Source organism: the organism of the source record quoted next, unplaced genomic scaffold (genome assembly GCF_019419815.1).
Source record: "Pyrus x bretschneideri cultivar Hongxiangsu unplaced genomic scaffold, Pyrus_bretschneideri_v1 Contig22, whole genome shotgun sequence".
Classification (NCBI taxonomy): Eukaryota; Viridiplantae; Streptophyta; class Magnoliopsida; order Rosales; family Rosaceae; genus Pyrus; species Pyrus x bretschneideri.
The window spans coordinates 6,041,573-6,068,012 of record NW_025999524.1 but is presented as its reverse complement, the minus strand read 5'-3'; the positions used below and the strand labels follow the sequence as shown (position 1 = coordinate 6,068,012).

The window sequence follows — 26,440 nt, the reverse complement described above, 5'->3', positions numbered from 1 at the left end:
GACCGCGCGTGGAGCTGTTGTCTCGACACGTGTTAGGGTCTATAGGGGAAATTTGAGCTTTTTTCTTGTTTATTTAATTTATTGATCACACCTATTTTTATCTCTCAACTCTCTTTTAATTTCTGATCGTCAAATTAAATAAATACAATAAGATCAATGGATGAAAAATAAATTTTTGATTGTCAAATCAAATAAATTAAATAAGATCAACAGCCAAAAATAAATAAAGTTGTGGAAAATGAAAGGGGCCTATTTAATTTTGTTTTGATCTGGGGTTTCTTTCTTATTTTATGCGTAGCAGGTGATGTACTTGTTACATGTAAATTTGATTTTGGCGTTGTATAGTGCAAAGGAAACAAAAACTACATAGAAATGGGTGAACTACCAAAATTTGTCTCTGGCATTTTATCTAAAAAAAATTAGATTATAACAAAATGTCATTATAATTGTATTTCAAATAAACCCCACACCATTGATAAGTCAATAATGCGTAGATAAGTTAATAAGCCAATAATGTGGAGGGAAGTTTATTTTCTTCTCATGCACAAGTTTTATTTTCACATATTAAATTGAATAAAACAAAAGAGAGCTAAAAAAACAGAAATAAGAAAGATGCGACAAAAAAGAAAAAGAGTACGGAAATAATTTCCCTATAAAAGAGGCTATGGCCTCGATTTGTTTATAGATCGTTCACGTAAGTCCAAAGCCAGGTTTGTTCAAATTAAAATCTACAAAACCAGTCGAGTTTCTTTGTGCTTGAAAGTTGATCAGTATTACGATCGGATGATATTTCTCTTTATTTAAAAATGAGGTCTTAGGTTCAACTCTAATGAATGACAAATTCAATACCAAATGAGATTATTCATTATGTAATTTAGATGAATTCCCCCACTTCTTAATGTAAAAATATCGATATACTTAAAAAAAAAAATAATAATAATAATAATAAAAAGTTGGTCAGCACTTTATACCACAGAACTTAGAACGAAAAGAAGACGCAACATCATTAAAGTTAACGTGAGTCTCAGGTCAATAGAATCATCCCGCGAGTCTCCAGTCAATAAAAACACCCAAAGTCCCGTAATCCATACGAAAAACACTCGAACAACATCAGCGCTAAAACAGCGGTCACACGAAAGAAACTACTCAGATCAGACTGACTAGAAATCAATGGAGAAAGGAAAAGCAACAAGTCCTAACAGAATCCGCAGCTAAAAAATCAAAATCAGTAGTCCACCGGCTCATCAACCTCGGCGATAGGAGTCTCAAGGATGGCTTGCTCAGCTTCCTGCACCTCCTTCTCGGTCTTCCTTCCCTTCTTGGACTTGTAGTACACACTCATGAATGTTCCCACAGCACCATACTTCCTCCTGCAGTTCTCGTAATGCCCTGCATCAAACATCCTCCAGAAGTTCTTCTCGTTCAGCTCGGACACAGCATACTGAGGCTGGAACCCATGATTCTCAATCAGCCAATTCTCCATCCGTCGAACTGCTTCTGCACCATCAAAAACCTCACCCCTCAGGACGGGGCCCGGTGCATAGTAGACACCAACATCCGTGTACATCTGAGAGTAATGCGTGTCTCCCTGCCTGCGGTGTTGCTCAAAGCCTGGTTCGGTGTATATCATTGTCTTGATGGGATTCTTGTACATTCTGTGAGGGCAGAGCCAGATGGGGTACACCTATAGAATCAACAAAACAGGATTAACAAAATGGATTAGGGAACATGATTAAAATCAAAATGGATTTTCAAGTTTAAGTAAAACAAGACATGTTTACCTCCATCTCATGGTGAACCCATTCTAAAGCATCCCCGACCTTGTAAAGAGGAACGAGCATGTCTTGAATGACGTGATTGTCGTGGTAGTAGTTTCTAATGGCTTCACCTTGAGTAGCCTTGAGCAGAGAAATCTTGGGTGGCATCATCCAGCCCAACAAAAATCTGAACCACCACTGATCAGCAAATGGAAGGATAAGCTTTCCCTCCCAATAAATACTCCGAGTGTGCCTGTGGTAGTAGTCCCTTGTCGGGATGTATTCTACAAACTCCCCTTTCTTCAGTGCTTTCTCGGCATGCTGATAGAACCAGGGTTTAAACCACCACCCAACTTCGTTAATCACATTCCCCTTCTTCTTTGCTTCTTCTTTTGAAGCATATCTCCCCGTCATGCACACAGCTTCTGTTGGAGTATAAATCATGGTTTCAACAAAGTCTGGAACCTTTTCGGGGTTGTCCTGATCTCCATCTCTCGGAGCAAAAGAATCACTGTATGCCTGTGCAATCTCTTTCAGATTTCCCACCACGGGTTTGTATGTCAGCCTCATGTATTCCTTGATGGGTATCAGCTTGATCTCAGCAGAGACAAGAAGCCCCAATGTTCCCTGAGACCACGGAATAGCATAGAAAAGATCAGAGTACTCATTATCCCTGGTGGCTCTGACAACTCGGCCATCTGCAAGAACAATCTCATAGGCCACAACTGTATCAGAGAAAAGTCCATAGATGTGAGAGCTTCCTTCAATTCCATAGCCATTAATGAGACCACCAACAGTAAGATCATCAAACTCAGCAACCACGGCAAGGGCGAGATTCAATGGAACAGTTACCCTGGTTATCTGCCCCATGTTGACTAAGGGCTCAACTTTCGCAATCATTCTCTCTTGATCAATTTCAAGGACATTTCGGAATGCAGACAAATCAACCTCAAAATGACGAGCCCGCTTGTAATCAACATTCCTCATTCCAACAGCTATCCATGGTTTTCGTGCTGTGCAAACAAGCCCATCCTTTGATGGGTTCCTGTCTTTGAGCCGTTTTACGACCTTCTGAACATTTTCATCATGTTCCTTTTGACGCCTCTTGTAGGACTTCATCTCAGATCTTATATCCCCGAGGTACGTGAGAAAGTACATAGTGAAGGAGATGGGAAGCACAACAAAGATAACAACAATCCATCGGAATTGAACAAGAAAGTCCACCACGGCCGTCTTCCTCTTTGGACGCAGTGGGGTTTCAAGATCCGACATCTTGGAAGTGGACGCCTACTCTGCTGTACAAAAAATATAATTGTTAGGTAACACAATTGGCATAAAAAGGTATATATTTCTATACCATATTACATGGGATTAGGCATTCTTTATACATTACACTATCTGTTACATGCATGATAAACAGATCACCCTCACACTGATTGCAGCAAACTCAAAATCCTAATAAAGTGACATGGCAATGTCAATGAAAGCTACAATACAATACAAAACCAACAAATGAAGGAGAAAGATAAGTGACAATTCAAATATAACTGATACATGAATGCAACAAAGATCTTGTCCATCTTCTACCCAAAAAGGAAATACAGATAAGCAAGGATTGGTACCAAAATTAGACTGATCCGCAAGTAATGTGCGCTTCAAATTTATAATTCTCAAATTTTTCAGAGTCTTACCAGGCATGTAAACTTTCCTTTTTGAGATTACTATACCTATAGTTGGAAAATCGAGCGTGACAAGTAAAACCCTGATAAGGATATGCAATTAGAGTTCCAGAACAGATTTTGCTTCCACATAGAAATTAGCTCAATTTGCATATGGTGAGTAGTCAGATTTACAAGTTACTAGAGTTCGCAAACACAAAATGCACAACAAATCTTTGTCTTGTCGAGTAATGCTATACTTATTATATTTTTAAACACAAAATGCACAACAAATCTTTGCCTTGTGGAGTAATGCTATACTTATTATATTTTTAAACACAAAATGCACAACAAATCTTTGTCTTGTCAAGTAATGCTATACTTATTATATTTTTCATACCACATTTATACCACCTCTCTAATAGAGGTTGGCCCCACCAACACATGTCGGTCTGATCTCTTTAAGAGATGTGGTACAAATGTGGTATGAAAAATGTGGTAAAAGTAGCATTTTTGATGTCTAAATTGACAGTTACAACCTTAATGGCAATTAGTTATTGTAAACATACGTTGAAAAACCAAAACAACACATGCTACATGCTTGCCAAGAAAATAGATTTTCAAAAACTGAATCTTAAATAATATCCAGATTTAGTGGTACCACTTTCAAAGCAAGAACCTAATCCATAAACCCCAAACCCAAACCCAAACCTAAGACCTCCGACCTATAAGCTGAGAGAAATATCACTGTACCGTAGTCCGACCTTTAATATCCGCAAAGGCTTGAAGAAGAATTAGAGACTTCTAAAATTCAAGATCTACTTATCTTTACAAATAATTTTTTTTATTACAAGCGATACTACTAAAAGTAATTTTTTTTTATTAAGAACGATGTTACTATTCTAAGCTAAAGGACAGGAAGGGAGCTACAGTACTAAGGACAGTAAGGGAAGAGAGGGTGGGGGTTTAAACCGGAGGACGCTGCGCCTCAACACACTATAACAAAGTCCAACAACACTCAATAGGAGACTTCATAAGGACTCAAACCATACTCTGAAAGCTCCATGTTCTCTCGTTTTCTCGGGAAACAAACAGATCTCAGCACAAAAACACACCCAACATTCAACCCCCAAACCAAAAAGAAAACAAATTCGAACAAAAAGTAGCAAAATTTCAAACTCTAACGAACCGGCTAAAATCTAGCAGTAATCAAAACACAATGTTAGAGAGAGAGAGAGTACCTGGTGCTGAAGATGGCGAACTAATTGCAAGATAGGCCCGTAGAGGAACCGACTTTTAAGGGCAAGTCTGGAAGCGGCCAGAGTGAGTGATTGAGGGAGTGAGTGACAGAGTGACAGAGAGTGACAGAGGGACAGTGCGTGTCCGAGGCCCAATGCGTTTATTTATTTATTTTATAACTTTCTGAAAAAATTAATAAAAAACGTAATGAAAATAAGAGCATATCCGAAAATGTCAAATTTAAAATATTAAATTAATATTTAATGGTTTATGTGACAATTTGACTTATTGTAAGATTTTTCTATAGAATCAAATAATAATGTTATTTTAAATTTTTTTAAACATTTTGTGGGATATATTAATGAAGGCAACTAATCAAACTCTTAAAATACACAACCACATTTATTACATTTCCATTAAATCTGTTAAAAAAGTATTAAATAGATTTGACAGCAGAAGGTTTATCTTTAATTGAGTCAACGTCTTGTAAGAAATTGAAGGCTCACTTAGAGAAAATTTGTAGCTAATTTTTACTGTTATATACTTATATAATAATTTTGATATTTTGTTTGAAGATGTTCTAAAACAAGGGGGGCAAAAGATTGAAGAGCCCGAGACAGATCCAATCAGAAGGAAATCTCCACCAACCAAGCCAACAAGATTCGCTGGCTGTCACGTTTTGGACTCAGCCCACCACCATGTGCCACTTCCGGACTTTCCCATGCCGCGTGTCATGCCCCTCAATTTTAATATATTCTTTTTATTATTTTAATATGCTTAAAACAAGGATAATATGTCTAATGTTGTTATATCAAATGGATAGATTTTTTTTAAGTGTCTTTCTATTTATATAATGAATTTGATTTATGTATCTATATTTTTAGCATGCAGAAAAAAATCTCTTCTTATCACTGATTTATCACATGATACAATAGTTAATTTGCTTTTTAAATACATAATAAATATTAATTACTCGTGTAATTTGATTGTAATGAAAATTTTATTTGTAAATGTGCATCGTTATTAGAATATAAAAATTGATTATGCACTTCAAATTTATAAAACACAATAAGGAAATTTTTTTAATAAAATACGAGATGCAAAATAACTTTTTCTATATTGTTAATAATAACTCATGTTGTTATTCGATATTGCTTGGCTATTCATTTGTTCTTGGTGAGCGAATAATATTAATGGTAGTCTTAGCCCAAGAAATTGTTATACGTGAGTCATTAAAAAAAAACAATATTTTGAGATATAAAAATAAAGGGCACTTTTTATGGAGAATCATCGTGTCCGTGAATCGCGATGATCATGATCATTTGACCTTTGCACAAAAGGTAGGTTAAAATGTAGACGATATCCTATTCTTTTTATATGCAATGTTTTGGATCGTGATTCCATTTCTTAATCGTTTTGCATGCCTTTATATCAAATGATGCACACAACACTCGTGAGAGCTATATTCCCTTTTACATGCAACAAATCTTTTTTTGTATTATATTCGAATTTTTTTTTTTAAGTATTATGTAGCACTAAATAATATGAATCATTAAGATTGAAAATAAAAATATCAAAACGGCTAAAACACTTGTAACAACACACCCGCTACACTCATTAACATCTTTCATACAAATAGAGAAGTTTCCATTTCAACATACATATCTTGCATTCTATAGCTATTAATGCAATGAGAAATTATGTTGCACTCTCTTTTTCGCCTCAGCACGCTAAAATGTGTAGAAATCGCTTCTCTAACACAATTTTGAATAACTTGGAGATGGGCCATGTTAATATTGTGAATCCACTTCAATTATTTCACCATTGAGATAGGCCCAAATCTAAAATACAAAGTATAGCTTGAAATATGAATCCATTTCCAATATTTCATCTTTGGGCTTTCGGCCCTTATACATTTCTAACATCAAATCAATGAGTAAATCATTAGTTGCTTCCAGTCCCCAAATCTAAATTACAGAATCTTTGAAACCTCCTTGTCTCAGAAGAGAAAGAAGAAAGGCTATATGAACAGTTAGTGAAGAGAAGATACCTGGTAACTATCACACTACCTATGGAGGCCTCTTGCAAAGAAAATGAAAAATAAAAGCGAAAAATGCCGCCGATGGAATTTCCTCTGCAATAGTCACAAATATACAAAGTGTAGAGTGGACGTTGGAAATGAATTCAGTTGGTAGGTCCGTCCATCTTTAAGTTACCGGAGAGTTATCCACCCTGCCATGGACAAGGGTAGTTCTTTGTGAAATCCAAACTCAAGTGATGGGCTACCCCGAAACAGTAAGCTGGATAACGAGCTATAATACACTCAAGGAGTAATGTGGAACCAGCGAAGAAGGATTTCCAGTATTACTTTGTTATAGCTAGTTTTGAGATCTAGTTCTCAAGCTCCTTCGCATCTCAAGGATTGAAAATATTTGAGCCACCAATGTTGAGTGCAATTAGCACTGATATGCCAGCAAGTAATGAAAGCCAAAGTAAGGTGGATTCCATGGATACTCCTGCATTTCACGAGTTTGTTTTTAATCTTTTTGGTGGATGAGGAGATGACACCAGTCAAAAAATCAACAGTAAATCGCTAACTTACATAATGATGTAAGAGGTAACATAGAGATTAAATACCTTGAGAATCGTCCGAATTATTACTGGAATTTGAAGGCACAGATTCAGCATCACGTCCACGCTGCATTTTTGAAAATTTTGACCCTGTAATTGAGATATCATCCACAAGTTTGGCATTTCCTGTTTCGGATGCCACTATCCCTTGAAATTCTTCACTCACAATCAAAGCTGCTAGAACGTCCATGAAGGATTCTTTGTCTGCTTCATTTGCAGACTCTAGTTTATCCTTTTCAGAATCAGACAACTCATCATCTGAATCTGAAGCGTCGGTATCCGTAGAAGCCACCTGAGTTTTGTCATCCTCTTCATCCTCAACATATGCTTTATATGTCAGTCGAAGTAGTATTTCACCAGCAGACTTCTTTTTAAAGAGGCCCCAACCTCCTTGCAGTACCACAATCCTGTCCGTCGGTACAGTGTCTTGAAGAGATCCCAGATCAACCTAGAAATGAATGAAATATTAATGGAAAACTATTTACTTCTGAAATTCTGAAAGTAGTATTAATGGGCCAATTTGCCTCCGAAGGCAGTGAATTCAACCATTAGCTGCTATATCATGTGGCACATGCGCAATTAGGTGGGAATAAACTTTTGGGATATTTTTGTCAAATCCATCTTCATCACCTTTTATCCCTTATCTAATTTAAAATTTTTATGGAGAGGCGAAAAAGGAACATTTCTGCGCTCCTTAGAACTTTAGATGAGAAGAATCAAATAATGCAGCCATATCTCATTCTTGATATAACCCGCTACCTCAAAATCGATTTATGTTTTTAAACAAGTATTGGTTCTGAAAACACAAACATTACATGCATGCATCATCCCAATCATGTATGCTACGACCATGCCAATCCTGAAAACAAGTTCAGTATTTGAAAGGATTAGATCTTTTACCTCTCCTGTACCAATAGTTAAGTCTGCGAATCCAAGAGAATCGTTGACTTGGATGTATAATTTTTGTTTTCTAGGGTTGGCCACGAGTATATCAAAATCCTGCCAGCACAACATACAAACACATGATTCCAAATTTACATATACGAATTTTACAATATAGTAGATGAAGCAACACTAGAAGACGGTTCACCTGATTCCAGATCGGCTCACCAGGGGGTCCAATAACAGTAGTTTGACTGTTTTTTTTACTGCGTATAATTTGATCTCCCAGGCTTAGTGTAACATAGGGATCCGTTTTGCCTGAAAAATTAGATCAACAGGTTATTGAGTCTCTAAACGAAAATGGACAAGTGAATACTTATGATATTCATTTTATCATAAGCCAAAGGCAGCTTAAAAAAAATGAAAACAAAACAAATGAAATTATTTCACATTAGAAGACATTCATTACCATAGAAAACATAGGAAAGCTTCCGAGCATCTACAAGGGTCACTGATAATTCTCCAACAAAATCCTTGTTTCCTTCTTGTATGTCCCCTGACTTGAAATCATTTCCAACTGGGCCAACTGCTTTTCCTTTCTGGAAATCCAAGACAATCTTTTTTGGGCGTACAAATAATCTGGGTAAATCCTCGGTGAGAAGTTTTGTCAAAAACCTACAAAATGCATTTAGGGATCCGAGTCAAAAAGCGAAAGAAACAAACAAGCATACAATCCAGAGTGAATAATATATTATCGATTTGTTGTCTACCATTAACTTTCGCATAGACAAAAATTAACGATTGAGAGTGATGAGATTCACTTACATTGAGAGAACAGGAATTGCTGAATTTGCCCAATCCATGCAGAAATAGACGAGAGAAGAAGATAATTATCAGTATCTTCAACATAAAACGATTTAGCCTAAAAATATGCAATTAACATTAAATAAAACAACCTATCTTATCTGCCAAACATAGTGCTATAGTACCTTAGTACCTTAGTAAATAGAAACATGATTATGACTATATGACATACCCATCAAATTGAACAGGCGGAAAGGCGACAATTCAAATTTGATCTTGGGAAGTGAAACAAAAGCCCATTGAACGGCTCCCACCCAAGGCGATGTAGGTATTAGCCGTAACTTGACCCAAAGTTCCCCATCAATATCAAAATCCCGAACACCAACTGGCACGTAAATGGGAATAATGCTAAATTTTAGTGAGAGCATTAACAGCATACGAGCACCACCAGTATAACGTAGACCTATTTGGTACCTAAATGAAATAAAGGGATATAGAATCAGTGTAATGGAAAATTGAGCTAGCACAGCACAAATACGCACAAAGTATTTTGACCAAAAAAAAACATGCAAATCAGTTTCATAAAGATCTACCCTGATGAAAAAATGGTAAGGATGTCAGATCAATTATCTCAACGTTTGCTTTGATCAAACTCATCGACTAAATTCATTGTTTTATATCATTTCGTAGCATCCAATATCAAATTACATCTTAGCGGCCCAACAAATATTAAGCTTTGTCAACTTACTAAAAACGATATTCAGCAACACAGTGCATTAAGTTCGTCATTCGATTTCCACATAAACAATCAGTCTATCATGAACATTGAAACAGAGACAATAAGCAACCCAATCAAACAAAACACAAGCATAATTGAATCGAAAATTTCAACTCACTGCAGATCATTAACGCGGCGGGAAGTCCTCCGCTCGACATTCCTAACAGACAACGGCTCGTCCCCCAGCGAAAACTGCTTGATTTCAACTCTCTCAACATAGTCAGGCTTCTTCAAATCATCAATTACCGGCTGCAGCAACCCAATGAGCCAATTCTCAAGCCCGGATCGATAAACCTTCCACAGCTTCCCCAACACCATGTTCACCCACTCCACCGACTCCTTCCTCTGCAAATCCTTCTCCAGAAACAGCGAAAAGCTCGTGGGCACTTGCGGCCATGCCTCTCTGCGGCCATTGTCACCACCCAGCTTGCTCTTCTTCCTTGAATTCCACAATTTATCAAACGCGACGCCTACAAAGAAGAAGAACACAAACAACCCCCCAATGTTTCGGTTTATTGGAGGCGATGGAATGGGATGTATCACTCCCAGCTGAGTTCTGAGCTTATCCACGAAAGGGTCCTCCTGAAAGCTGGTGAAATTGTTCCCCATTTGAACCGGCGACTCTTCGGAAAACTCATCGGCTTCCAGTTCACCGGAGAAACGATTTATCACCAAGTTTTTCGCACCCTGTCTCGCTGAATTCGTTATGTTCATGGAGGAACCCGGAGCATCGGGGGGCGAAATCGCAAAGGAATTACAACCCCATTTTCTTCTGACGCTTTTTCGAGGAAAATTGACGATAAGCAGCTGCTTTCTTCTTCTTTTAGATGAAGGGATGGAGAGGAAGTTGTGGGTTTTTATTGGGCAGGGCGAAATTTCCACATGGGCAGTGAGGAGGAAGAGGCCGCGGCTGCGAGAAATGGAAGCTCGCAGAAGCTGATTGCAAAATCATTAATTAGCGGCGGAGATAAACTCAGAGCACCTGATTGAGATGTGAATGTAGGAAATTGCATTGGTAAACATGGATTCCAGCACCGGCAATTCAATCCAAATTTCCAACGGACCAATTAGCAGCAAAAGCGCAGTCGTGAGATCTTGGGGTGTTGCTGGTAATCTGTAGTGAATTGGCAAGAAGCTGAAACTTCCATGAAAGCTCAGAGATTACGAGGGGAAGACGGAGATGGAAAGAGAGAGAGAGAGTATTTGGTTTTGCTTCTTTGTTTCGTCGAGAAAGTATTTGCGTGTTAAAATTGAGGCAGGGAAGAGAAGGGAAGAGGGAACAAAACTCGTTTGAGATTCTGGAAATTCGCTTTGACATTAAAAGGCCTCAAATATGTGTAAGACGTGGATATTCCCAACCCTCCTTTTCCTAATTTCCGTCTCCCTTCTCTTCTCCTTTTTATTTTCGTGGAAAATTAAATGCACGTGGGACGGAAGCCGACGCGGTTCCCCCGCTCATTTTCTTTTTCTTCCTGGTTTGGCGCCACTCATTTTTTATATTTTTGAGTAAAGATAAAGAGACTAATCTTTTAGTCAATTATATATGTGATTGTTACTAAACATGTTAATTATCATTTAAATAATAATTTCATTATCAACAATTACTTCGTATAATTTATAAATTTTAGTTTAAATAGATAGTTTTTCTAATATTTTTTTTTAACACACAATATTATTTATGTTAAGGAAAATGTGATGAGCTTAGTCGCATAATGAGTAAAAAAATAATATGGTTCCAACTCGCATTTGACAAAAATTGAATCTAAGACATCTCACTTGCAAATGAAGAGCAATACACCTAAACTGTAATACTAAGTAGTTTCTAGTATTACTCTTTAATTATGGTTTTTTTTGTTAGAATAATATGACAGTTCAACTCCAATTCGCTTATTATCTAATTGTATCATCTCTCAATAGAGGTGGAGCTCATAAACACATGTGGGTCACATTTTTATTAGAGAGATTGTACAAATAGATCATAAAAACGTATCAATCATATGGACACATCTACTTAGTCCACATGATGAATACGTTTTATCCAACCCATTGGCCACTTAACTCAGGGCCTAAATGGCCAGGAAAATCTCAAACTCGTCCTCATACCTAGCAATATATGATGGAGGAATAAGCTCAACAAGATGGATAAGAAATGATCATGCATAAGCAATGACGGGATAAGCAATCTCAACAACAGTGACCCAATTATAGGTCAGAATATTTCATGTGGTTAAGAGACCTCCTTAAATATAATTTTTAGATACGTCTTTTATCAGACATCCAAAAGTCAATTGTCTAAATGACTGGACCAACTTGATAACATGACTTAAATTAGCCAAACACATAAAGTCATGAGTGCCTTAAGGAATCATCTCAGGTTAAGACTTACCCCTATATAAGACCCCAACCTCGAGCTGTTAAATTGGAATTGTTGAATCCATTTTCATCTTACTAACCGTAAACTAATCACCTCGAAGCCATTGTCTCACACCACACTAGTATGACAAGGTCTAGCATGTCTTTCTCTTTCTTAGTTGCATTTATTTATAAATTTGAATATTAATTTTTACTAATTAATGAAACCTTCTTTGTCAACTAAATGATGATGAAAAGACAAAATTAGTCTTCTATCACACAAAAAAAAAAAATGATGGGCAATAATGTAATTTCACAGGTCCAAATTTTACTGTTTTTTATTTAAGCCTCACCTACATGTGATGTTAAAATATCTCCAATATAAATTAAAAAAAAAAACCAAATAAAAAAAAAGCCTCCCACTCCCCCATGTTCTCTCTCTCTTCTCATTTTCTAAAAAATATATTTATACATACAAAATATGTAGACAAATGCTAGTTTATATTAAAAATAATAATTTTTGGCGAAAAAAAAGTATTATTCCTTACCAATAAAAAGAAGATAAAGCCGTTGCCTCAAAAAATAAAATAATTGATACTTCCAAAAAAATTGGAAAAATCATGTTGCAGATGGGCTGGTGGACTTGACCATCAATCTCAATGTGGGCCTTCATATTTTAGAAGCCTCCTGGGTGTGGCCTTGACGACATTGTGTTAGGACATGATTTCTGGTTGTTTCGGACCGGGTTTAATTCGGGAGGCATTATCGGGTTGATTTGATTCATGGCTTCAAAGTTCCGAGTCGAGTCGGGTTGAGTCCGGATACTTTGCAAGCCCTAATTAATTCCAATCCCTTTATATATTTTTATTTTTATTTATTTATTTTTGGTTTGAAGCTGAATTCACCTCCACCTCCGTACCTCACCCACTTGCCACCCGCGCGCTCCCTCTCACTTCTCCCTCTGCGGGGTTAAAAGTTAAAACGACGGCGAAGATATACTGAAACGCCAACTCCCACCGTCAGCTGCGGCCGAGAGACCAAACAAACTTCCGCCGTTCTCTTCTCTCCGAATCTCTATCTTCCGACGCACCGCTTCCGCCTTCGCAATCCGGTTGGTCTATCTACGGACAATTCTCCCTGCTCTCTGTTTGTTTCTTGAGAAAATATTTTCTTGATAAATTGGGGGAAATTTGTTTCGCTTGCTTAATTTGTATTCAAAGTTTTTATGTGTGGCGATGAATTAACTGGTTTGTGAAATAGAATCGAACACTGTTGATGTGCATTAGGGTTTTTGGCTTTGCTTCTGAAATAGTTTACCTAGCATTGAAGCTGATATCCGAGCAATTTCGGTACGATACGAGAAGGTCCTTTGTAGTCAGGGTGGGGTTTATTCAGACACATTATGCATATACTCGTGTTAGGGCACATTTTAGACTTAGAATAATGAAAACAGGAACCTAGGTTAAAAATAAGAAGAAAAACCTAAATCGAGGCGAGTCCATTTTGAACTTACAGGGAGTCCTAGGAACAATTAACATGCTTCTTGTTACGCTCAGAAGGATAGGATTTGGTTTCCTAAATGAAGTGTATGTTTATATATTTTGTTGACGTATCATATGCAGATCAAATAATGGCATCGCCGGCTTGGTTACCGCAGGAAGTGAAGCCATCTGCATCCGTTTCACCTGCTGGCGGTGCTTCAACACAAACTGCTGTGTCACCTGCTTCAATTGTAGGCCCAACCACGTCTAGTAGCTCAGGTGGTTCTGCGAATGATTCGATACAAGAACCTTTGCAGAATAAATTTGGCAATGCACCCAGCTTTGCTGTTCCAGCACCTTCGTTCTCTTACAATGTGCCTCCTAATGCAAACATTAGTTTTGGGACCTCTCAGCAGTCATCACCTAGTTCTGTAAGTACCAATTTATTAAAAGTTACCTCATTGTAAATCAATATTATAATTATCTCCAGTTCTAAATTTGATGTTTCTTCTAATATAGGCAATTAAGTCAAATCCGCCAGCATCTCCCATGGTTCAGGCCCCAGTTCATGGCTTGTCGTCTTCTGCCAGTCCTTTTTCTTACAACATTCCAAAATCTGGTTATTCTTTCCCTAGTAACCAGCAGTTTCAATCTGGCATGGTGAGGGTTATTTCTTTAAATAAACATGAATTCTCTTGATTAACTGAGTATAGTTGCAATCGGTAGCTAGTGAATGGTTGTTGTTTTGATATTTATATTCTTATATCCTTTTCCTAAAAGCAAAAGGCTGTCAATGAGTTATTGCTGTATTTTTTATCTGTTGTAGGCCTTTTGCGATCCAGAGGAAAGGTAACCCAAAAAGTCATTTGGTTTTATCCAAAAAATTAATGTTCTAAATCTTTTGTTGATTGCAGAATATCCCACCTGCTGTTGCACAAGAAACTGGTAATGCTTTATTGTCCTCAACTAGCACTCATTCTGGTTCCTTGCCTGCTCCTACTTCTTCAAATTCCACAATGAATATTTCATCAACTCCTAATGCGGGACCAAAAACTTTATGGGTTTCCACTGCCCCATCTTTTAACATGACTCCTGGAATGCCTGGAACTCCCAGGACACCTGGACCCCCTGGAATAGCTCACTCAGTGCAAATATCTTTTAATCCGACTGCACCATCTGCACCTATTGATTCTTCTGTAGCCAATAGACCTAGCATGCAAGCAGTACCTGTTGCTTCATCAGCAGTTCAGCCACATGTGGGTGCTCCTTACCCATCTTTATCTGCTATGGGTGCTCCCTGGCTCTCGTCCCCACAGATAGGAGGCTTAGCTAGGCCTCCGTTTTTGCCATATCCTGCTGCCTTTCCTGGTCCCTTTCCTCTGCCTGCACATGTTATGCCTCTCGCTTCTGTTCCTTTGCCTGATTCTCAGCCTCCTGGTGTCACTCCTGTGGGAAATACTGCGGCAAATTCTGTGTCTTCCGTTGGTTCTGGTCATCAATCGGCAGGGTCTTCAGCGATGCAGAAAGAATTATCTCATCCTGGCGTTGGTATGCTTTTGCTTTCATATTTGGTAAACACGATTTGACCTTATAACAATCTATTAGGGCTCTCTCTCTCTCTCTCTCTCTCTCTCTCCGTGTCCCTCTGTCCTTCCCCTTCGTCGATGATAACTTAATCAATGCTACATTGCGTATGGGCCGTTTATAGATGATAGGAACAATTCCATGATGCAGGTCCCGAGAATAGAGCTGCTGTCAATGAACAATTGGTTGCCTGGACTGCCCACAAGACAGAGACAGGAGTTGTATACTATTATAATGCTTTGACCGGTGAATCAACTTATGATAAGCCTCCTGGATTTAAGGAGGAGGTACGTGGAAGTTTTATTTATTTTTAGATTCATATGATATGAACACTTCGTGAAATTTCAGTTTGCAAGATGCCTAATCCTAAAAAATAACTACCAGATGCTGCTGCAAAATTCTTAACTGTATTTAAGATGCAGATTGAAATATTTTTGAGGTTTGTTTTATTGCTGCTGCATTTCATTCTGAGGCCTTGAAGTTATCATGTTCATTCTATTAAATGTTATCTTATTTTAACCAGAACACCTTGTTGTGTCCACATTCCAATATAAGTCGTGAGAAAGTGGACCATATTCTTCTTCATATCCCTGTAGGTATGGAGCTTTGGTCCCTTATCTTCTCATGCGTAATTTATGACTTATATGTAGGTTTTTTTTTTTTGGGTATGTTGGCATGCTAGTATATTTAGTGTGGTGTGGTATGAGGTTCCTTGTGCATTGGTGCGGAAAACAGCTGAGTTTCGGATAATACGGATACATAAGATTAAGTATGAAGCTTTTGTTCAGAAAAGAATATGTACAACTTTTGTTTTTGAACTTGGCTTTTTCATTTTTGGCCTACTGCATATGAATACTAGATCTTGCATTGTTTCCTATTGTATACCCTGTGGTAGTTTAGCTTTCTTCCCTGTTTTCCCATAAAAATTGTACAAAAATCACATCATTAGTTTTTATTGGATTAGAGATGACTTTTTAAATACTCTGATTGCTATGATTGTGAGGATTCCATTGTACAATTATTATTTTTCATCCTAATATTTTTCTTATAGAACTGTATAAGGTAAGAATAGAGAGCTATTAAAAAGATAGGATCTAAAGTTTAGTGCCCCTAAATCTGGTTTGAAGCAATTGCTTATTTTCTTTTTCTAGGCATCATGCATGACTTTACTTGACCATTGCTGTTGGGGACGTATCTGATTAATTTTTACTGCTTGTGCAGCCTGATAAGGTTTCTATGCAGCCAACTCCAGTTTCGACGTAAGTTCTAGTTTATCCTGTTGGGTTGCCCCTTTTTTCATTTATCTCTTGTATTTTGGATGTTAGAGTTGTTTCAGAATGTTTTTGTGATGTAAGAATGTTCTTTTATCCTTGCTTTGGTTCTCTTCTGTTTAGGGTGAATTTGGCTGGAACTGATTGGGTATTGGTCACAACCAGTGATGGGAAAAAGTTTTACCATAATAGCAAAACCAAGGTATACCATATAACTTGTTTATTGAAATGTCTGGGGTCCTCAGAAACACTGTTGTATGAATGGGTGTTAGTACTAGTACTATTGTTACCAACATTTTGTATCTTTTTTTTTTTTTTTTTTTTCCGATCAGGTAAGTAGCTGGCAGATCCCAAATGAAGTGATTGAATTGAAAGAGCAGCAGGATAGTGACGTGCCAAAAGAACATACACCATCAGGGCCAAATAATAATTTAATGATTGAAAAAGGACCTGCTCCAGTTAGTATGAGTGCTCCGGCCATTAACACGGGTGGTCGTGAAGCCATGCCTTTTAAACCTTCAGCTGTGCAGGGAACATCTTCTGCACTTGATCTGATTAAAAGGAAGTTGCAGGATCCTGTTACTTCTTCACCAATTCCGGCACCATCAGAATCAAATGGTGCAAGAGGAGTTGAGAGTACACCTAAGGGCCAGCAAAGCGAGAATAGCAAAGATAAGCTAAAAGAAACTAATGGAGATGGAAACTTGTCTGATTCCTCATCAGATTCAGAGGATGCAGACAGTGGGCCATCAAAGGAGGAGTGTATTATTCAATTCAAGGTATATTTGTTGCTTCTAGTCTTCTACTTTATGAGAATCTAATATGAACATTAAATTGCAGAGATACATATTGTACTGTTCTTGTGGAATTAAGTTTGAATGTTTTCTTTTTTCTTTAATATTCATGGTTTTGAGTCAATTGACTTTTGGACATGCCATGCTGGTGATCATTTTTGAAGATTTCAACTTAAGTCCTGTAGAATATAGAAAGTGTGGTTTGCTGCTTTGTACTTTTTTATCCTTGATGTAATTTCGAATGCAGCCATCCCTGAATTGGGTTAGAGGCAACTTTAGATGTGGCTGATCTACTTTAGAAAGTTGATTTTATTTCCAACTTTAAATGCAGTTGATGAGAAATGCTAATCATTTGGCAATCATATATACAGGAGATGCTTAAAGAACGGGGAGTGGCACCATTCTCGAAGTGGGAGAAGGAACTGCCAAAGATAGTGTTTGATCCACGATTTAAGGTTTGTTGAGTCCAAACGTTAGGGATTTCACTGTTTTGGAATTAAGAGGCTAACCTATAACTGAAACTGCTTGAACAAGTTTGTTGGATTCATGCATCTGCTAATTTTTGGAAGGGTGAATTTGTTCCTGCCAATATTCTAGTGTTATCAATTGATTTAGGGTGCATGTTAACCGATACCCAAATTGCTGTTCATTTTATTATTAAATTTTGTTTTAATTTTTAATTTTTAATTTATGAGTGCTGTGAAAGGCTTAAACTTTTGTTAATGATGCCTTATAATAGAATCTTCCCGTCAGTGCTGACCACCTGGGTAGATACTGCCTTAGATGTGGAATTTTCTTGTTCTCTGCAGTATTATCTATTGTTTATCTCTCTCTCTTGCTAGACTAAGAAGTTTGTGTTAAGTTTTCTTTGTGTTACACTTCTATAGTTAAAGGTCTACTGTTGCAGGCCATTCCAAGTCATGAAGCTCGTAGGTCCTTGTTTGAGCATTATGTTAAAACACGCGCAGAGGAGGAGAGAAAGGAAAAAAGAGCAGCTCAGAAGGCTGCAATAGAGGGATTTAAGCAGTTATTGGATGAAGCATCTGAGGTCGTGTAGATTGCCTTATTTTAGCTTTCTTATGTCTATTTTATTAGCTGCACTGTGGAATTGGAGATTGCTTATGTAACACTTTCAAATTTTCAGGATATTGATCGAAACACTGATTACCAGAGTTTCAGAAAGAAATGGGGCAATGATTCACGCTTTGAGGCTTTAGATCGCAAAGATCGGGAGCATTTGTTGAATGAAAGGTATCACCGAATAAGGAGACTTTTGATTGATATCGATGGTGTTCTACATATATTATTGTGTTGTTAGTCCCCTATATGTTTATTTTTATAATAGGAAATAAGATTAGTTTAATTAACTAAATTGTACAACATAGAGGACAAGATGTCCACTGAAAGAAAAATATCGACTTCTGAACTGATTTGAGGGGATAGAGTAATGGGTTATATTCCATGGCCACATCCTTGGCCATGTTCAGTGTCTTTTCAAGAATCCATATATAGTGCAGGTATCTCTGCTGAGCTATTACATTTAAATCTCCTTTGTTCTGATTTGAATTCTTATTCAAACGTATGTTGAACTGTTTCCTAGACAGAGAAATTCATATCCATTGATAACCCTTGAAAGCAACATGAGTCAGCAAGTAGTAGCCTAGTAGGCTAGTGACGAGATCCCCAAATTGGTTGGGTGTGTCCTTTAGCTCATAAATCTCTTTGGATTCACATGGTAAATCTAGTCTTGTTTCTATGTTCAGTTTATATCATAATGGTCATACATGATTTTTATTCTACTTGTAGGGTCCTTCCATTGAAGAGGGCCGCTGAAGAAAAGGCTCAAGCAGTGCGTGCTGCTGCTTCAGCTGGTTTTAAGTCCATGCTCAAAGAAAAAGGAGATGTTACTGTTAGTTCTCGTTGGTCCAGGGTAGGTGCATTTTACATCAGCTTGTGGTTTATTTGATGTGTTGATGAGTGCCTCCAGAGGATGTACTTCTCGATGCTTTTGGTAATTTACGAGTGTGCTTCCAGCTGTTTTTGTTTCAAAAATTAGAGTCAATTTTTATCCTTAAGCTATAGCTTCATTATTAATTTAGTTTGTGTAAGCATCAGCATTTTGTTCGTTATCAGTAAAAATCACTACACGTTTGAATATTCTTGAACGAATCTGATGATCCTCTACCACAGTTTCATCGGTTCCAAATTCCACCCCCCCCCCTTGTTGTTCAAAATTGTTGATTAATTTGTATGACCATCAAGGAACAACCTTTTTATTAGTGGTTTCAATTTCATTCTCCCTTATCATTACGATATGTTAGAATGACACAGATCTGCTATATTTTGTGAAATGTAAATAATACAGGTTAAGAAATTTTTTTTTGACTGTATGAGATACTTGGTGTGCTAGAAAATTTAAATGAATTTATTTTGTGTTGGGGACTTTCTTTAGGTGAAAGATAGTCTGCGGAATGACCCAAGGTACAAAAATGTTAGGCATGAGGATAGGGAAGTTTTATTCAATGAGTATATATTGGGACTAAAAGCTGTGGAAGAGGAAGCAGAACGAGAGGCAAAAGCTAAACGTGATGAGCAGGTAAAGATAGTGCATCTGCAGTTGTTAGGAACTCCCTCATCCCCTTCCTTCTCTTTCTTTCTGTCTGTCTGTCTGTCCGTGTATAAGTGAATGGGACCTATAAGAAAACCTTTATTAAAAGAAGGAAATATGTAATGATGAATGTACTTGATGAGAAAGTCTCTCTGCCCACCTATGCCGTGTTAATTTTGTTCGAAAGTATATATGTATGCATAACATATATCTGTCACTTCAGAGGGTGTGGGTGGGGATTTTGAGAATTAGTTCTTCAAAACAGTTGACAATATTCTGTAAAAAGAGAGAATAAAATGTATTGCATCTAGGAAGGAGTGTGTACTTGAAAAAAAAAAATGTTAAAGAGTTTGTCTCCCTTGGCTTTCAGGAAAAACTGAGGGAAAGGGAACGAGAACTGCGGAAGCGGAAGGAAAGAGAAGAGCAAGAAACAGAGAGGGTGCGACTGAAAGTTCGCAGGAAGGAGGCATTTGCTACTTTCCAAGCTTTACTTGTGGAAACAATTAAAGATCCGCAGGTATTATCTTTAGTTCACTTGGTTTTAGCGTCATTAGCTTAAACTCCGCATCTGTTATGAATTTCTGTACATTTACTATGGTATGGTTTGGTGTATTGTGTGTTGATAAATTATTAACTCTTTTGGCTTATCATGTACTTAGGCTTCTTGGACAGGCTCTAGGCCTAAATTGGAGAAGGATCCGCAAAGGCGTGCTGCCAACCCTGATTTAGATCCATCTGACATGGAAAAGCTCTTCCGGGAACATGTAAAGATGCTAAACGAGGTAATATATAATTTGGTGCTTCAATCCATTTCAATTTCATTTTCATTTATAAAAATTGTTGTGGCTAAAAAAATGCTGCTTTTATAATTCTTTACTCTATTGGTTTGGCTTTTCTAGCGATGTGCACATGAGTTCAGAACTCTGTTGGCCGAAGTCTTGACTGCAGAAGCAGCGTCCCAGGAGACAGAAGATGGAAAAACAGTTCTTAATTCGTGGTCAACAGCTAAACGCATTCTAAAGGTGGATACCAGATACGACAAGACGCCAAGAAAAGAGAGGGAAGTGTTGTGGAGACGATATTCTGAGGAGATGCTGCGGAAGCAAAAGTCAGCAGTTGATCAGAAGGAAGACAGGAGAACGGATGCTAAAACTAGAAGTTCTGCTGATGCTGGGAGGAATCCCTATGGATCTAGGGGTACTCACGATCGGCGATGATTTTTTGGTTAAAGCTTAGAGAGTGGGCTTTCAAGTTAATTTCTCCAAGTCCTCGTAATTTTATATCGAGTGATTAAGCTGATGTTACTAGGTTTTTAACTGAAGGAAGGACTCATATGGTTTTATAACTGATGTACGTTAGAAACCAGCGAATCGCAGACTCTTACTTTTCAAATGCATTTCTTGTGGCTCTTTCAATTTAGTCGAGTTGTTGTCCCCCTTAAATTTAAGTCCAATTCAGTTCTCACTAAACTGATCATCAGTTGCATCCGAATCGTTTACGTTTCACTCTTTTTGTAATTAATGTGTTTTGTTATAAAAGTCAAAAGTGCTTATGATTCGTAGATCACTTCTTGAAGAAGATACGCTTGGATTTGTAGCTAAAAAATACAGTTTTGCCTAAGTTGTAAGGAGAGACTTGAATTTTTGGCAAAAACGAGCAGAAGTGCTTGGCGTGAGATTTTTCGTTTTAATATCAAATTACAAAATAGTTGATATTATATGCACACGTTTATTAAAATTTGGCCTTCAATTTTTTATAGAAATTTTGACGGCTAGATGTATTAAAGTGTATTCAATCAAGATTTTAAAATAGTTTATTAAAATTTGAATGTATTTAATTAGAACTCCAAAAAAAGTTTATAACATTTCAGATGTATTCAATTAGGAATTTATTATAAAGAATTTTAAAAAGTTGAGAAATTTGAGGAAATTGGAGACATTTCGTAATGCAATTTAAGCATTCATAAATCCCTCATCTCCTCCTGAGATTTCAGAAAAATTAAATTAAAACGTTTCATAGAATTTCTACAAATTAATTAAACTCTCTTAAACCCTAAAAATTTATAAATCAATTAAAATCTCTTAAAATTCTCAATTAAAAATACCTCTTAAATATTACAAAGAGTGCAGTAGAAAGGTTCGTGGATAGCACACAAAATTTACAAAAACCGATGACAGGGTGCTAAAGTAGTGGATGAAGCTGGAATCCCAGTTTAAAAGAATTAGGGCTTCCACTCTCTCTCTCTCTCTCTGATCCTCATGGTTATCTTCTTCCACAGTTTGCGATTAATAATTAGGGTTCGTTGAAGGAGATTGCGCAATCGCACAATTGGGGTTAGGGTTTCACCTTTCAGAGGCTCGTGGCTCGCGACCCACGTCGAGGACTCAGGTAAGGTTGATTTCGTTCTGAAGATTTGTAATTTGAAAATCGAAATTTGGAAGTCCTGATATTTCAACATTTCACATTGTATAACGATTCCAAATCCATCGAAGCCTTCATTTTTGTCTTCTGCTCGTTTCGTGTCGATTAATTGATTTAAGAGGGGTTTGTGTACGAGGGTTTTTATCAAATTTTTTAGGAATTTGATTGAGTAATGCTATATTCGCAATGGATTCTATTCTTAACATTCAGTCATTTGCAAAATGAATTTGCCTCTCTATTTCCATTGCGTTTTATTTGGGAATTTTGATACAAGTAGAAAGCATGTTTTACTGAAAAATAATGTTTTTGTGAAGGACTGGATTCGAGTTTCCGCTTAATCAAGTTTCATGAAAGTGGAGCTATATGGCAACCTATACAGGAAAAGGAGCCCCTTCAAATGGGTCTGTTTATGTTTGCAACTTGCCTGAGGGGACTGATGAAAATATGTTGGCTGAACATTTTGGTACCATTGGCTTGTTAAAGGTAGCGATTTTTACCGTTTATTGTTTTATTGACCTTCTGTATAAATTTCTTTTTATATCTGGAAAACTCATCAGTTTCTCCTGTTTTTCTCTTTTCATTCTTGCTTTCTACCATTTAGAAAGACAAGCGAACAGGTCGACCAAAAATTTGGCTATACCGAGACAAATCAACCAACGAACCCAAGGGAGATGCTACTGTAACATATGAAGATCCACATGCTGCATCAGCGGCTGTTGAATGGTTTAATGACAAGGAATTCCATGGTAATACCATTGGGGTTTTTATAGCTGAGTCCAAAAGCAAAGATGATCAAACTCATAACACTGTGGTTGATCCAAGTTTTGGCGATGATTTTGATGGACCGGAGGAAGCTGCTCAGGATACAAATGGGGGTGGCGGCGGCGGTAGAGGTCGAGGTGATGCTACTGGGAAAGCATGGCAACAAGAAGGAGACTGGACGTGCCCGAATACAAGGTCTGTGCTGTGATATTGGTGAGCAGCTCTTTCTTGCACTTTCCTTGGCATTTTCATTCTTAAATGTAATATTTATTCAGTAATTAGCTACTCATACTCTTTTTTCTAGCAGCTGTGCCAATGTGAATTTTGCATTTCGTGGTGTGTGCAATCGCTGTGGAAGTGCTCGACCTACAGGTGCTTCTGGTGGCACAGGGGGTGGTGGTCGTGGCAGGGGTCGTGGCGTTGATGCTGGGGGCCGTGGTGGTCCTGTTGGTGCTCCTACAGGTGGACTCTTTGGTCCAAATGACTGGCCTTGTCCAATGTAAGACTCTTTTATTTCCACACCACCCCCCCCCCTCTTCCTTCTCCTCCCTTCTCGTTTTAAACCACTTCTATCTTTATTATAATCGTCGTTGTTGTTCTTTTAAGTTTCAGTCGAAGTTTTGTCGCGTATTTGTATATTCTGTTAATGAGGTGGAATTAGAGGAAACATGATTTCTTGGTTTTTTTAAAGGACCTTTTATTCTATTCTCTTATGATTTTGATTTTCTTCACATTTTTACGAATCTATTGTTAATGAGGTGGAATTAGTGGAAACATGATTTCTTGGTTGTTTAAAGGACCTTTTATTCTATTCTTATGATTTTGATTTTCTTCACATTCTTACATATCTATTTGCATATTTCGAGGTTGTGGAAGTTAGGTAGCATTCTGCATCAACCTTGGCTAATATGTTGCTACTTGCTAGGACACATAAATTTTATGCGTTAACTGTTTTATGTACCATTATAAGTTTCATACTTGAAGGCCAAGTTTGATGGGTATATATGCACTGCCTACTAATTGATGGTATTTGGATATAAAACTTTACATTTTGTATTCATTCCGTAAGCTAATTCTATTGTGCTTGGGTTTAGCAGTATCACAGAAATGTCATTTAAAAAGTGTATTATTGTTCACACTGCTTCGTTTTCTTCTTTTATTTCAGGTGTGCCAACATCAATTGGGCAAAGCGTACAAAATGCAATATATGCAACACAAATAAACCTGGTCACAATGAAGGGGGTGTAAGGTATTACATTATTTTTACTTCAATGTATGCTTCTGTCAGTTGCCAATCAATAACAGGCATCCATTATGTGGGAAGATGATGTCATACTGATAATACGTAAATATTAATATGTACACTGACTTCGTCTTGATTGGTTCTTATCTATTTATACAATACCTAATTGTGTTCAACCATCCTGTTCTTCTCACTTTTGAATAAAAAGGTATACGCTACTGTATTTTGTGTAAAAGATATTCATCATATTTTCGTTTCCTCCTAAAAGAAGTTAATTGGTCTTGTTTCACATGCTATAGGGATCCACTTTCTTTTCTGCCCCTTTTTATTTATAAACTCTCGTATGTCTATCTAGCTGAAGAGCTAGATACACATTGGTGGTCGTTAATGAAGAATGCAGTATGCTGGTTTTTTTCTCTTTTCTTAGGTTATTTCTAGGTTCTCTACCTTCTTTTGTGACATTTATAGAGATATACTGATTTTCCTTTAAATCTATTTGACAGGGGGGGACGTGGTGGTGGATACAAGGAACTTGATGAAGAAGAATTAGAGGAAATCAAGCGACGTAGACGGGAGGCAGAACAAGTAAGATTTATATGCATAAGCATTATTTGAAACATAAAATATTATTTTGTTCTGGTTTAGAAGTCATTTTGTGCCATTCTCAGGATGATGGAGAGATGTACGATGAGTTTGGCAACCTCAAGAAAAAATTTCGCGCTAAAACACAGCCAACTGAAACTGGACGAGCTCTTCCAGGTGCTGGACGTGCTGGATGGGAGGTGGAGGAAATAGGTACTGATGCATTTTGTGGCATGATTATTCTTACTTGGGAATATGTTGATATAGATTTGATGTTATAGATTTTAAATCCTTAATCCTAGCGGTTATGTACATAAGACCACAGTTATTATCACATTCTTCAACATGATTGTCCTTTTTCCTTCTCGTCTTGATGTTAGTTGGCATGTTTGAACATTTATATTTACTATAGCACTCGAAGAAAGTTAATTTTAGGAGTTGTTGCTGCTTTCTTAGTCAAGCAAGATCCGCATTTGGATTAGTGATCGACTTTGTTTGAAAAATGATGTGGCAGGTGCTATTGACAGAGATGGCAGAGAGAGAAATAGAGAGAGGGGAAGGGAACGCGATGATAGACCGAGCAGCAAGAATAGAGACAGAGATGATGGTTATAGGCGTCGCAGTCGAAGTAGAGAAAGGGATAGGGATAGGGATAGGGGGAGAGATAGACCTCGAGACTATGATTATGATCGAGAAAAAGAATACGGGAGGGACAGGGATCGAGACCGGGACCGGCACAGGCACCGTTATTGAAGTTTACGGGATAGTTTCCAAGTTTTGGTTCTCCGCGGAACTGCATTTGTGTTGAACTTTGTTTTACTTGGCATTTTAAGCTAGTCGAATGGAGAATACGTGTTTATTTGCACTATCAGAAACTTGCTTTCAACATTTTTATTAAGTTATGAAATATTATTAATTGTGTAATGGGAATGGGGTTATTATTTGAGGCTCTTTAAATATTTAGCTGCTTAATGTTAAATACTTTTAGTTTGATGCCATGCCAGTTCCCAATCCTGTTTAGTTTTATTTATTTATAAATACGAGGACCAAAGTAGTGGTTTTGTCATAACAGTTCACTCTCTTGGGACTAGGAAGACTTAGCTTTTCTCTGGGTGGATCCAGGATGTGTCAGGTAGAATATGGACCTAAAATTTGTCCTGAACTACTGGGCTACTGTGGTGGTTCGGTCATGTTTGGTTTTGATTTGTTTTTGTTTCTTGTTTTTATTTGGATATGTTTATTATTTTCTCATGGGCGGGCTAGTTTTCTAATTATGCTTACTGAAAATTATGCTATGCTTATTAACCTGATGCGACTAATACAAACTATAATCTCATCCATAATAATTAACAACACGATTAAAGATAAAAATAATTTCTCTCTGCGCCTGTTTATTTATTTTTGTTCTTTAATTTTTTTTCCACTCATTTTTTTTCTTTTTGTACATATGTGTTTATTTTAATTCTTTTATTACAAACAATATTGTATACTAATTTATAGTTAAAAAAAATTTAAATCCGAAATACAATTAATTAAGAAAAAACTCCAACCATCAGAACGATTTAACACCAAATAATCAATTGGTTTCACTTT

General features: G+C 37.2%; 4 protein-coding genes across 9 annotated transcripts; 2 read left to right on the top strand and 2 right to left on the bottom strand.

Annotated features, from left to right (window-relative positions):
* Positions 1–943: 943 nt before the first annotated feature.
* LOC103943196 (delta(24)-sterol reductase) lies at positions 944–4,811 on the bottom strand. 2 transcript variants are annotated; one of them, XM_048585026.1, is made up of 3 exons: positions 4,657–4,811; positions 1,782–3,052; positions 944–1,684 (listed from the first exon to the last, which is right to left on the bottom strand). In XM_048585026.1, the coding sequence occupies exons 2-3, from the start codon at positions 3,027–3,029 to the stop codon at positions 1,226–1,228; spliced, it is 1,707 nt and encodes a 568-aa protein (XP_048440983.1). In that variant the 5' UTR covers positions 3,030–3,052; positions 4,657–4,811; the 3' UTR covers positions 944–1,225. The 2 variants fall into 2 exon arrangements, with proteins under 2 accessions (XP_048440983.1, XP_009351705.1); XM_009353430.3 differs by having other exon boundaries at positions 1,782–3,049; positions 4,657–4,807.
* A 1,699-nt stretch (positions 4,812–6,510) lies between these two features.
* On the bottom strand, positions 6,511–10,812 carry LOC125477637 (synaptotagmin-2). 2 transcript variants are annotated; one of them, XM_048584990.1, is made up of 9 exons: positions 9,868–10,812; positions 9,204–9,445; positions 8,993–9,011; positions 8,637–8,842; positions 8,376–8,485; positions 8,186–8,284; positions 7,292–7,733; positions 7,023–7,170; positions 6,511–6,886 (listed from the first exon to the last, which is right to left on the bottom strand). In XM_048584990.1, the coding sequence occupies exons 1-8, from the start codon at positions 10,461–10,463 to the stop codon at positions 7,070–7,072; spliced, it is 1,815 nt and encodes a 604-aa protein (XP_048440947.1). In that variant the 5' UTR covers positions 10,464–10,812; the 3' UTR covers positions 6,511–6,886; positions 7,023–7,069. The 2 variants fall into 2 exon arrangements, with proteins under 2 accessions (XP_048440947.1, XP_048440946.1); XM_048584989.1 differs by having other exon boundaries at positions 6,511–7,170.
* Positions 10,813–13,053: 2,241 nt separating this feature from the next.
* Positions 13,054–21,258, top strand: LOC103943191 (pre-mRNA-processing protein 40C). Of its 2 annotated transcripts, none has more exons than XM_048584974.1 (16): positions 13,054–13,212; positions 13,724–14,013; positions 14,102–14,242; positions 14,497–15,130; positions 15,317–15,453; positions 16,388–16,425; positions 16,561–16,639; positions 16,770–17,216; positions 17,603–17,686; positions 18,139–18,279; positions 18,376–18,482; positions 19,038–19,161; positions 19,684–19,827; positions 20,210–20,356; positions 20,499–20,621; positions 20,739–21,258. In XM_048584974.1, the coding sequence occupies exons 2-16, from the start codon at positions 13,732–13,734 to the stop codon at positions 21,054–21,056; spliced, it is 2,946 nt and encodes a 981-aa protein (XP_048440931.1). In that variant the 5' UTR covers positions 13,054–13,212; positions 13,724–13,731; the 3' UTR covers positions 21,057–21,258. The 2 variants fall into 2 exon arrangements, with proteins under 2 accessions (XP_048440931.1, XP_048440932.1); XM_048584975.1 differs by having other exon boundaries at positions 13,068–13,212; positions 13,759–14,013.
* A 715-nt stretch (positions 21,259–21,973) lies between these two features.
* LOC103943190 (transcription initiation factor TFIID subunit 15) lies at positions 21,974–25,788 on the top strand. Of its 3 annotated transcripts, none has more exons than XM_048585378.1 (8): positions 21,974–22,227; positions 22,575–22,743; positions 22,862–23,217; positions 23,327–23,521; positions 24,188–24,271; positions 24,769–24,850; positions 24,934–25,060; positions 25,362–25,788. In XM_048585378.1, exons 2-8 carry the CDS (start codon positions 22,624–22,626, stop codon positions 25,598–25,600), a joined length of 1,203 nt encoding a protein of 400 aa, XP_048441335.1. In that variant the 5' UTR covers positions 21,974–22,227; positions 22,575–22,623; the 3' UTR covers positions 25,601–25,788. The 3 variants fall into 3 exon arrangements, with proteins under 3 accessions (XP_048441335.1, XP_048441336.1, XP_018501973.1); XM_048585379.1 differs by having other exon boundaries at positions 21,974–22,232; XM_018646457.2 differs by having other exon boundaries at positions 21,975–22,227; positions 23,330–23,521.
* The last annotated feature ends 652 nt before the right edge of the window (positions 25,789–26,440 follow it).